This window comes from Colobus angolensis, unplaced genomic scaffold, assembly GCF_000951035.1.
Source record: "Colobus angolensis palliatus isolate OR3802 unplaced genomic scaffold, Cang.pa_1.0 Scaffold637, whole genome shotgun sequence".
Taxonomy (NCBI): domain Eukaryota; kingdom Metazoa; phylum Chordata; class Mammalia; order Primates; family Cercopithecidae; genus Colobus; species Colobus angolensis.
The window spans coordinates 426,347-439,056 of NW_012120010.1; the positions used below are offsets into that span (position 1 = coordinate 426,347).

Genomic DNA, 12,710 nt, shown 5'->3' on the forward strand with positions numbered 1-12,710 from the left:
CCAGCCTTGCATCCCAGGGATGAAGCCCACTTGATCATGGTGGATAAGCTTTTTGATGTGCTGCTGGATCCGGTTGATTTGCAAACATTTTCTACTGTTCTAGCTGGTCTTTTCCTCATGTTAATGGAGTCTTTCATAGAGCAAAAAAATGTTGATTTTTAAAATTTTGGTGAAGTTCTTTTTTTATAGTCTATGCTTAATATGTCATCTTAGAAATTTAATTCTAAGAGTTTTTGATTCTGAAGATTTTCTCATTTTTTTCTAAAACTTGTAGTTTTAAATCGTATATTCAATTCTGTGATTCATTTAGGTTAATTCTGTGAAAGACATGAGATGAGCTCTAGATTATTTGTTTTGCCAATGTGGGTTTAGTTGGTCCCACACCACTGGTTAAAAATGCCTATTTTTTCTCCACTAAATTGCTTTTGTGCCTTTGTCAAAATTTAGTCAGTCACCTTTTTTTGGGTTTTATTCTTGATTCTCTGTTCTGTTCTATTTTTCTCTGTGTCTGTAACCCTTGCCTACATCACATTGGTTTGATTATTGTAACTGTATGATAACTCCTGAAATCAGGTAAACTGATTCTTCCCATTTTATTTTTCTTTTTCAAAATTCCTATTCCTTTTTATTCATTATATTGTGGATTTAATATTCTATTCCAAATCCTTTCCTTTTTTGTAAAATATTTTAATTAATTGTGCTATAGATACAAAAAATATTCTGCAATTCTGATAAGAATTTTGTTAAATCATGACATAAATTTGTACAGAATCAACATCTTTATTATACTGGGTCTTCCAATCTATAAAAATAATATGTATTTAAATATTTGATTTCTTTCATTAGTATTGTATAATTTTTAGCATACAAATTATGTATGTGTTTTGTTCGATATACACATATGTATTTAATTTTTGAGCAAGTGTAAATTTGGATAATAATCTCAAAAGACACTATCCTCAATGCCATAATCCCAAAAGTTGAAATCCTGAAAGATCAAAATTCCCAAATCTACACCCCAAGAGTCTAAAATCCCTAACATCTAAAATCCTGATAATTACAGTATGGGATAACTGTATCATGTTATCTGAAACTATCACTTTGTAATTGTCTTTATTTGGACATTAAGTATGGTTTTAGGAAATGTGTATGGGTGTCAAGATGATAAGGAGTGGATTTTTGTACTTAATTTTAGGTGTCAACTTGACTGGATTAAGGAATATCTAGAAGCCTGGTAAAGCATTATTTTGGGTGTGTATGTGGGGGTGTTTGCAGAGATCACTGGGCGAGTCTGCGTGGACTAGCTGGGAAAGATTTGCCATCAATGTTGGCAGCACCATCCAATTGGCTGGGGGCCTGCAGAGAACAAATGCAGAAGGTGAATTGATCTTTCTCTGAGAGCTGAGACAGACTTTTCCTCTGCTGGTTTGGACTTCAGAACTCCAGGCTCACCAGCCTTTGTACTCCAGGTCTTAAACCAGCAGCTCCTCAAGTCTTGAGGCTTTGATTTCAGACTAGGAGTTACAACACTGGCTTTCTTGGTACTCAATGTAAAAAGGTTAAACCTTCCACTATCAATGAAGAGAAGTCCTTTTTGTACATCTGCATTTGTGAAATATAAAATTTCTTGAGATCTCAGCTCTTCAGACATACATGGTGATGACCTATCATGGATTCTAGTCAATCTAGCCAGTACTTAGGCTGTTCATGACAGTGCTTCAGTGGACTGTAATTATAAAGCTACGTGCACACAATGAACAACTTTTGTGATATGTGTTTATACATTTCACTTTTTGACCTCTTTCTTTATGAATATAGTTTATCTTCTCATAACTGTTATATTCCTGAGACTGTCATTAATGTACCTGAGTGTTTATGTTTGTAAAAATATGTATGTTATTATTGCTTATTTTATTGCTTAAAGAGGCCTATGAAGTATTCTGTCATATTTTTATATTTTCTCCAAAGAATTCTCTTAAAATATGAATAAATATATTTTTAATACTTTTAGTTTTTTTTTTCCAGAATTATATTTCTGGAATTTTGATCTTCCAGTATTTCAACATTCGAGATTATAGCATTTTGGATTGTGTCTTTTGGGATTATGATTGGCTCCTGGTTTTAAATTTTACATAGCAGGACCAATAGGAAAAATTTCATTGATTTTATCTTCCCAGAAATAACAGTCTTAGTATAAATCAGACCTTTGTCACTAGACGTTCTTATAGTTTCTCGATGGGCATCAGAGGTACATTGGAATCTTCTCCGAGGGTCCATCAGATGAGGATGAAGAGTCATTAAGACTCTGAGACTCATACAATTGCCTTGATCATAAAAGTTCTTTTTATTTCTGTGAAGAAATAATACGTATTTAAGCTCATTCTATCATAGAAAACCTCTGGAAGACAAGTATTGCAGAGGTCATGGTCTTAGGATCATAAAGCCATTTTTCAAGGGTATGTTGAGGGGTAAAAAAGGTAGACCAAGAGATGCCAGGTGCTGGGGAGGAAGAATATCTTCTTCTTCTCCTCTTCCCCTTCATCCCCAAACAATAATTAAGTGAGGCAGAACCAAAGAACTGGAGACATTCAGCATCAGTGACCGTGACCTAGTCCTGTTGCTCGTATCTATTTAGCAGAAGAAAGCCAGAGAATTAGGTTTCCAATGGATCCTTCTATTCTCTCAGGTTGAAAGAAAAAGATTAAATGTTTCCAACATATGAGATACACCCTGAAGTACTTTCTGTAGATAATGACTTTGGGGAAGAGCAATGATTTGGCTGTTCCTTCTGCACACTCCTGCCAGGGCTCCATGTCCCCTCATCAGAATATGAGTATTATTCCTTGTCAGGTACATCTCCATCTGCTTGTCCTTGATCTGAGAAGTCACTGTTTAAAATGGCATCTTCCAGTAGTGGTCCTCTGTACCTGCAAATCTCTAGGCAGGGTTCTGTGTTTCCACAGGACATACCCCAGCTTTCCCCTCCTCATTGGGTTTTCTGTTCTTGGCAAGGCCTCCTACAGAGGAGTCCAGGAGCACAGGCATTCTGACAAGTGTGCTAGTCACTGCAGAATCTGCCTGTGAACACCACAGAAAGTGTGTGATTGGCCACATTGGGCAGACTTTCCAGAGCAGTGACATTGGGAATCTCTGGGAGGTATCAGAGAGATGCTGATTGGTATCAACTACCCTATTACCTACATAGTGATAGTGGGGTAGTTGATACCAACCAGCATCCCTCTGATGCTAGGGAGATTCCATCTGTATAAATAGATGCTAGTGGGGTAGTTGATTTCTGGGGGAAAGATTTCAATTTCTGTGTAATCTGGAGGCTCCTATTTCTCAGAGACCTATTCTCAGAGACTTAAGTAAACTGTACTGAATTATCAATATTGCAGGATGAGAAAAAATGCATGACCTGCCTTATAATTTCTATGAATGTTTAGGGCTTATGTCCTTGGGGCATCCTGTCTTCAGCTTTTACTTCTATGATAGGAAAGGTTGTTCTTTACCCTAAGTCATCCCACAAACTCAGTTCAGCCAGTTTTACAAGACTTTTTCACAGCCAGCAAACATTTCGACAAACTTTTACGACATTTCATTGAATGTTTAGGCTCAAAGGAAGGGTTACATCAGATCTCATTTAACTTCTTTTCTCTTTTCCTGGCAGAGCTCTCCTCGTCTTCCCCCTTCCAAACTCTGTTTTCAATCCATGATTTGAAGAACTGACCTTAGCTTAACATCAGTTCCTCTGCGTGTTCTCTGACATCTCCCTAAATAAGCATCCTTCAAAATACTTCTAATGTAGCACTCATTAAAACATAGTGCAATTGCTTTTGTATGTATTCCCACAAGATTATAAATTCAATATGGGTAAAAACCACCTGCCCTTTCAACTGTGTAGACTGTATTGCCCTCTGAGTGTGCAGCACCTATTACATACTCAAAAATACATTGAATCCTTTATAGATCAATATATTGATATATACATTATATTTGTATCAATGCTGATTCATCCATGATTTAACATTTTGGTCAAGAAAAAGTGTCCAGCACAGTACTTTGCAAGATACTTCTGTTCTGTACACACACACACATACACGTACTTACAATTGAGATGATTTATTTAAGTAATCCTTTGAGAAAGATCTTATAAATAGATTCTATGAGACTTTGTACTATTTATTGCCTTTAAAAAATTTCGGTCAGTGATTAATATCTTGGAGGTGTATAATAGCTTGTAGTTATAGAAAAAAAGCTTCATTATAATACCAATTACATATTTCAGATTATGAGGCAAACCATGTAAGTAGTATTCAATCATCTTAAGATATGTGAAAGTCATTTAATGAAAATTTACCATTACATTTCTGATATTTTTTCTTAGTTATATATTTTGGTGGTCTTATATTATCCTAGCTTTATATTTGCAACTAAAGTATTTTAAAATTATTTAAATGAATATGTTTATTCTGAAAAAAATATTAGTTGCTTTGGGAAAATTATCCAGAACACCTTACACTTTTTAATTAATCAAAAACTTTATATTTCTGGTTTTTATTGCAAACATATCTTGCCAAAATGTTTATGATTTGCTTGGGAAAAACATTTTCACATGGGTAAATATAAATAGCACAAATAATTTTGTTTTAATTTAGTTTCATGGCTAATTTGAAGCAGTGCTAAATAAAACTCACAACATAATATTCCTTGAGTTTGAATTTTGCTTTCTTTTTTCAAAAGCACTATCTTATGTGCTACTTTTGTTGATCCTTATAGAACTCCCATGCATTGACTAGTGTTTACTATTATCGCCATCTTAAAAATAAGATTTCATGGCTTACCAATAGCAGATATTTAGTGATAGATTTGAGGCTTTAATACAGGACTTTAGTGATTTCTTCTTACGCAATTCTGCTGAAGAGGGACAGTGGAGAAGATATATCCTGAGAAGAAATGATCTCAAATTAAACATTAGTACTTTGAGATAAATTTTAAGGTAGTAGTGCCTCCAAGAATGCAGTCCCAGTGTGCTTTTCTGTGCAAATGATATAGCAGGCAGCTGCTACCATTTCTGCCTGATAAAGCTTTGTATACATTTGGCCTCATGCTTGGGAAGATAAATGAGTTCACTTCAGGATTGGGTCTATAGGAAGATGATTGAAATTCAGGGAAGTGTTTATATGCATTCAAGAGAGTAGTTCTGACAGTGTATTTCTGCATGGGTGGTCTCAAAGGGAGTGAATGAATGGAAACAGAAAGATTGTTTATGGGGAGGAAATGAAAAGGATTAGTTTCTATGGAGGCCAGGCAGGTGACCTAGATTCCCCACAATGAAATGTGTACTCTGATAGACACTTTATAAAAGAGAGAAAAAATAAAACCTTGGATAAAAGGTCTGTCTTTAGTTTCGAGCCAATTCTCATCAAGTCCCTTTGAAGGAGTTTTCTGATCCCAAGAGAAGCTTTTATTTGATATATGTTTCATGTGCTGGGCTTATCTAGAGCTCAAATAATCACACAGAGGAGTTCTCGCCTAGATTACTCAGTGTGCCCCTGGCCTCAGCAGGCTCTTCTTTGGGGCTTTGAGTTTAAATAAACAAACACAAAATCTGAAAGATTCACTTATAATCCTTGGGTCACAGAGTCCTTTTCAGAGTAACTATTCTTATTTCCCTATGAAATTGAAAAACAACCCCATGCATCTTCAAATAAATTGCAAGTGATTCCACAAGATTTCTCTTTTGTGAGAGGAAGATCAGTGAATGTACAAAGAGCAATGGAATAGAAAATAGAAAAATTGTATGGTTGGCCATATGCTGAATACATTTAGAATGGCTGAGAGTTGCTAAAATCATACTAGATGGAGCACCCTGCAAGTCATACTTTCCACAACTTCTGCCTTCTGGAGCATAGTCATAAGAAATGAATTTCCTTGCAGTGGGATTTATGCTCTTATACATTTTGTGATTTTAACATCTCATTGTATATGTGTGTTTATATGTATGTCTCCTACCATGATTTTACAAACCCCTTGAGAGTAGAGACCATGATTGTAAGTGCCCATGTGTGTTTTTGTGTGTCTTCATATCTCCCGCAGCTAGCAATAATCTGATTTGTGAGAGTTACTCAGCACTATGCATTGGAAAAATGCCTCCCGTGGTTGATCATTACTACTTTCTACAACAACAGTTTCTGAAAATAATTCATTTGTTTACTTGTGGCTCACAATCAATAGTATGAATAATTATTGAGTTGTGCCAAAATCCGATGATGTTCTAAAAGCTTTTAGCAGTGATTCAGTTTGCTCTTTGCTTATGATATAAATGATACATAAAACAAAATGTAGATTGCAGCCAGACTCTTAAGAGTTTGTGACTTCCAGTTTCAGGAGGTCCAGCTGTGTTTTACAGATAATGTGTACAACTGTGTTTTACAGAAGTATAGATATTTAACAGACTGTGTATAATAAGATTGGCATGAATAAGACCATCAATGAATACAATGAAAGAAGAGCCTTAGAGCTTTATCCAGAGCTTCAGGCCCAGATAACTGTTTCTTTATTGTCTTCACTTGAATGAGCTACAGGCAAGGCAAAGTCAACATTTCTAAAATTAAACGTGTGGTCATCCTTCTGCCTCCCCTTTCAGAAAATGTCATGCCCATCTGCCCAACTTCAAATGCAAGAAATCTGAGAGCTTCTCTTCTACCTTCCCCCTTCTTGTTTTCTCATCTGATTAGTCACTAAGTGCTATAGTTTCTACCTTCTAAACATGTTGCAAATCTGTCAACTTTCCTCCAACCCTAATGCCATTATCTTACACATTATTTCTCACCTGGATTACTACATATCTACTTAATCTTCTTTCTGTGCCTCTAGTCTTCCGCCTTGCAATTCACTCACCACACTTCAGACAGAGTGAGCATTCTAAAATGCACATTTGAAGATGGCATTATAATGAACTCCACATTTCTTAATAATACTGAACATATTTACCCTTTATTTTTTTTTTAAATGCAAGACACTCTTGTATTTATTACATACAAAATATAAGGTGACTTCCTCGCCTTTTATCATTTAATCCTTCAAACAACTCCATGACCCAAATACAAATAATTGTACCTTTACAAATGAGACATCTACATTTTAGAGATGTCAAGTGATTTTCCTAAAATCTGACAGCTAGTAATTCTGGAACCAGAGTTTAAACCCAGGCAGTCTGACTTCAGATACCTAATTCAAATACATGACTCTTTTAAATATATTCATAAGTTAATCTGATTTATCTCTTACATTTCATCAACATTTCTTCTCTAAACTCTAGGATTTAGTCACACTGAAATTAAGTTTTTATTGTTGTTGTTCAACAATACTCTTTTCAACCTTTGGGATTCTGGTCTGCTTTTTTCTCTCTCTCTCTCTTGCTTCACTTTCTCTTAACTCCTCCTACTCAATTTAGGTGCTCCTTCTCCCAGGAAGCATTTCTTTATCTTTCAAGTATAAATAGGAAGTAATATTCAAATCATACAAAGTATCTTTTCCAATCACAATAGGATAAAGCTAGAAATCAACAATTGAAAGAAGACTGAAAGATTTGCAATATGTGGAAATTAAGCAACCAATTCTCAAACTACGAATGAGTTCAAGAAGAAATCTCAAGAGAAATTAGAAAATATTCTGGCCGGGCGCGGTGGCTCAAGCCTGTAATCCCAGCACTTTGGGAGGCCGAGACGGGTGGATCACGAGGTCAGGAGATCCAGACCATCCTGGCTAACACAGTGAAACCCCGTCTCTACTAAAAAATACAAAAAACTAGCCGGGCGAGGTGGCGGGCGCCTGTAGTCCCAGCTACTCGGGAGGCTGAGGCAGGAGAACGGCGTGAACCCAGCAGGCGGACCTTGCAGTGAGCTGAGATCCGGCCACTGCACTCCAGCCTGGGCGACAGAGCAAGACTCCGTCTCAAAAAAAAAAAAAAGAAAGAAAATATTCAGAAATGCATGAAAATGAAAACACAGCATTCTAAAACTGATGGGATGTAGCAAAAGCAGTGCTAAAATGGAAATGTCTAGCTGTAGATGCTTACGTTAAAATAGAAGAAAGATCTTGAATTGGAGTACATGATGTCAGCAAGATGGCAGAATAGGAGATCTCCCGCTCATATTCCCCCATAGCAACAATAATTTGACAGCCATTCACAAATGACTTTGTGGGAACATGGTGGGAGCTTGGGGATCTAGGTAGGAAGTTGTGAAACTCTAGTGGAGCCCCAGACCAAGGATGGAGATTTTGAGAAGGTGGGCCAAAATCCAGGTGGCAGGCTCACTTACTGTCTTCCCAATTATAGACCCAAAGAAAGCCTCATCTCCCTGTGGACTCAGCTATATTTAAATTTGGTCTTAACCTTGCCATCATCACTATCTGCTCAGGGTCCTTTCTGTCTTGAGTAACAGGCCCACTGACCTTGGTCCTGGCTGTGTACTATAAAGCAGCCCATGACCTGGATCCCACACTCTCAGCTATGGTTTGTTCATCCATATGCAAAACTCCTCAACAACATACTAGCAAACTGAATCCAGCAGCACATCATAAAGCGGATCCATCATGATCAAGTAGGCTTCATCCCTGTGATGCACGTTTGGCTCAACGTATACTAATCAATAAGTGTGATTCATTGTATAAATAGAACTAAAAACAAAACACACATGGTTATTTATCTCAATAGATGTGGAAAAGACTTTTGATAAAATTCTACATCCCTTTATGTCATCATCACTAATCAGTAGAGGAATGCAAATAAAAAACCCAACGAGATACCATCTCACACCAGTCAGAGTGGCCATTACTTAAAAGTCAAAAAAAAAATAGCAGATGCCAGTGAGGTTTTAGATAAAAGGGAATGCTCATACACTGCTGCTGAGAGTGAAAATTAGTCCAGCCATTGTGGAAAGTGATGTGCTAATTTCTCAAATAACTAAAAACAGAATTACTGTTTAACCCAGCATTAACTCTGTCGATTCCTTTGGCAGGTGTGAACATTTTAACAGTCTTTCAGTCCATAAATATCAAATGTCTTTCAACTTTTTGTGCCTTCTTTAATTTCTCTCAGCAACATTTTACCATTTTCAATGTAGAAGTTTTCACATCCTTTGTTAATTCTAAGTATTTAATTAATTTTGATGCCATTATAAATGAAATTGATTTCTTAATTGTCTTTTCATATTATTATTAGTCAATAGAAACATATCTTATTTTTGCTTGTTGACTTTATATTCTACAACTTTGCTGAATTCATTTAGGGTTTGCATGTATGTAATCTTTAGGGTTCTACATATGAGATCATGTTGTCTGTGAACAGAGATAATTTTACTCCTTTTCCAATTGGGATGATTTTACTTTTTCTTCTTGCCTAATTGCTCTGGCTATGACTTCTAGGACTATGTTAAACAAAGGAGGTGAGAGCAGGGAATCTTGTCTTACTCCTGATCTTCTAATAAAAGCATCCAGGCCTTTACCATTAAGATGATAGGATGCTATTTTGCCCTGCATTGTTAGGAAATAACTAATAACATTTGTTCCATGTTTTTCATAAAATTTTCCTGATGAAAGAGAAATCTACTTGGTTTCACCATAAGCAAAAACACTTTCTCCTATAATTTTCCCGATTTACATCATTTTCAATCTGTATATGTTATTTGAGTAATATTTCTGATTATCTTACTTAGTAACTTACTTAGAAATTTTTCTATACGAAATCTAAAAATTAGTAATGCCTTTCCTGTCACATTTAAATGTAAATGTTGTCTTGTGTTTTTCAGAAGATGCTTATAAGACCCAGGTCAGGATTGACAATGAGCCAGCTTATTTGGACATCTTGGACACTGCTGGCCAGGTAGGTGATGTTCTTAAACCTCTCTGATCTCTGAGTTTATTTTATGCTTTAGCTTCAAATATATTTACCACAAAGGAGAAGATGACTTTATTCAAGCAGAAGTATAAATTTGTGATAACAGTCAGGAATTAAATTTAAAAATAATCAACATTAAATGTGACCCATTACTCATTACCAACCAGAACATTACCAAATTCCCTCAATTTTCTAAAAATAAAAGAGTCCATGTAGGTGTTATATTGCCAATGAAATTATAAAATTTAAAAATACTTTATTATTTTTCCTTAGGTTTACACAAAGCTCTGACATAGATCCTGATGTGATAATAATTTCTATTAGAGAATTTTAGTGAATATAAAGGAAGATCTGCTTAGCAGATGTGCTCATGGAACTGAGGCTAAGGAGCCTGATGGAATAAGGGACATAACCAAGATTTAGTATGGTCTAATACGTTAGTTTGCAAACCTGTGGGGAAGAAGAAAATGAAGGAGGAGGAGGAGGAGAAAGAGAAATAATTTTTTGTGATATAAAAATAGAACTAAAATACGACATCACAATTAGAAGTAAGTTGTGAGGAAAGGTATAAGATTTAAAACATCTCCAAGTCCTAGATATATTTTGAAGAAGTGTGAATATTTTATTTAACTTCATACTTTCAAAATGATTGTGTTAAAAATATGAACTCATATATTAAGTGCTAGACATAAACCATATAATTTGATACAAGCACAGGAAAAAGAGAAGAAAAAATAAAAAGTTGTGAATACAATATAAGACAAAAAAGAAAGAATAAAAAGTTAACAAGGAAGTATAATAGATACATGTCAAAACATTAGAAATCAAAATAAAAAAATCTCTCCTAAAACAGGCAAATATCGCATCATATTGAACAAAAGAATAAAACTAAACTATATTTGAGTTAAAAGAAACGTAAGTGTACAGAAAGATGAAAAATCAAATAAGGAATTAAAAAGGTAGGCAAAAGTAGCCAAAGTCAAAGCAAGTATAAATGTATTAATATAAGGCAAATAGATGTTATGCAAAAGTATTATTAAAGTGTAGAAGTGTCAGTTTGTAAAAAAATCTTCACAATATTCTAAAGTTCTAATCTGTAACATTTAAGGCAAATGAAGAGAACTGTAAATCATTTACAAATTCAAAATTTTATATAGTAGAAAGTTTTAATGCACCTCTGTTGGTGTTAGATTAAAAAGCTGTGTAGTTGTAGATTTGTAAACACATTTAACATAAACAGAATGCTGCAGTCAATGCAAAAGTAAACATTGTTTCACATACACATCCTGTTTATAACTTTTTATTGATTTCAGATCAAAATGTAAATAATGTAGACTGTAAAACATTGATTATTTGATGTATATAGAATTTTTGGTTGTGGCTTAGAATGTGGTAAATTTTTATAAAATATTTAAGCAAGTCATTACCTCTTATGGAGGAAAGGTGAAAAGTTAAGAAAAGGGGGAAATACAAAGTAGATTTTATCTATACATGTAATGATTCATGCTGTATTAGAGTTCTGATTAAATATAGGAAATTCTTAAGTTGAAGACCTACATCATGGATACACAAATCTTCATTATATTATTTCCCTTTGTACTTAAAGATTTTCATTATTTTAAAACATTGTATTTTTTCATCACTTTATGTTACTAGTTTTAAAATATCTGCATAATTGGAATATTGATAGTGTACAAGCAACTAGAAATAGGTGATATCTTTCTATATTTATGAATTATTTGAAGATTATTTGAAATCTATGTATTAACAGATGCGTTCGCTTCTAGAAACATTTGGACAATGGACTTATGGGGTTAGAACTGTTGAAGCTACTGGGAATATATAGAATGGAAAAATTATTTCAATTATTTGAAAGGGCTGTCTTATCTAAGAGGAAGTATACTTGTTTTTAAGTGGAAACTACAGATCTAATTGGAAGAACACTGAGTAGGTTAAATTTTACTCATGATAATAGAGGGTTTGTAGCAACTAAAATGCTCAAATATAAAAAATAGCTGCTCTGGGAAATAGCAAAGTTGTGTTATTGGAAACACTCAACTAGAATTATGCTTTGGTAGAAAGTGAAATTTTCATTTATTGAATATTCATTCAGTCTACAGTATTTATGTAGACTTACTGGTCCCAAGTGAGGTGCCAATATAATGATGAATAGCCAATATATTTCTCCTTTCTATTAATGTAGACTTGGCTAAGTCACTGTTTAGTCCAGTGGAATGCAGGCAGATGACACAATCTGCTAGTCGTGGTCCAAGGCCTTTAGAAGCACTAAGTGTACTTGTGCTACTTCTCAAGAAAAGGGAATACTGCAGATAGCCCTTGGTCCTCAGCGATTGAGAAAACCTGTGAAAAGAACTAAACCCAACCCAAAGACAGAAAGAAAGCCCAGTCTACCTACACATGGAACAGATCTGCTACAGACACCACACAGATTTGTGAACTAGAAAAATCATGAACACTAGTTGCTTTAAGACACTAAGTTTGCGGTGGTTTGTCTTGTAGCATTATTGTGGCAATAGCTGAGCAATGCGGAATATTAATAGAACATTTTTAGTTACATATGGCTGGAGATGGAGAATCTTAACTCATTGTGGGTGAAGTGTGTAAGTGATGAAAGAAAAATCTGAAATTCTATGCTCTAGTAATACTGAGAAACTGGCAAACATACAATTAAAAAGATAAAGCGATAGATCCTTGGGCGGAGCAAGATGGCCGAATAGGAACAGCTCCAGTCTCCAACTCCCAGCGCGAAGGACACAGAAGACCGGTGATTTCTGCATTTTGAACT

General features: G+C 35.0%; 1 protein-coding gene across 1 annotated transcript in view; it reads left to right on the forward strand.

The window, feature by feature from the left end:
* The window catches only part of RIT2 (Ras-like without CAAX 2), a 216,994-nt gene that overhangs the window by 149,024 nt on the left and 55,260 nt on the right, over window positions 1–12,710 (forward strand). The window contains exon 3 of the mRNA XM_011963948.1: window positions 9,816–9,889. Coding sequence (XP_011819338.1) covers window positions 9,816–9,889 — 74 coding nt within the window. The remainder of the gene's footprint in view (window positions 1–9,815; window positions 9,890–12,710) is intronic.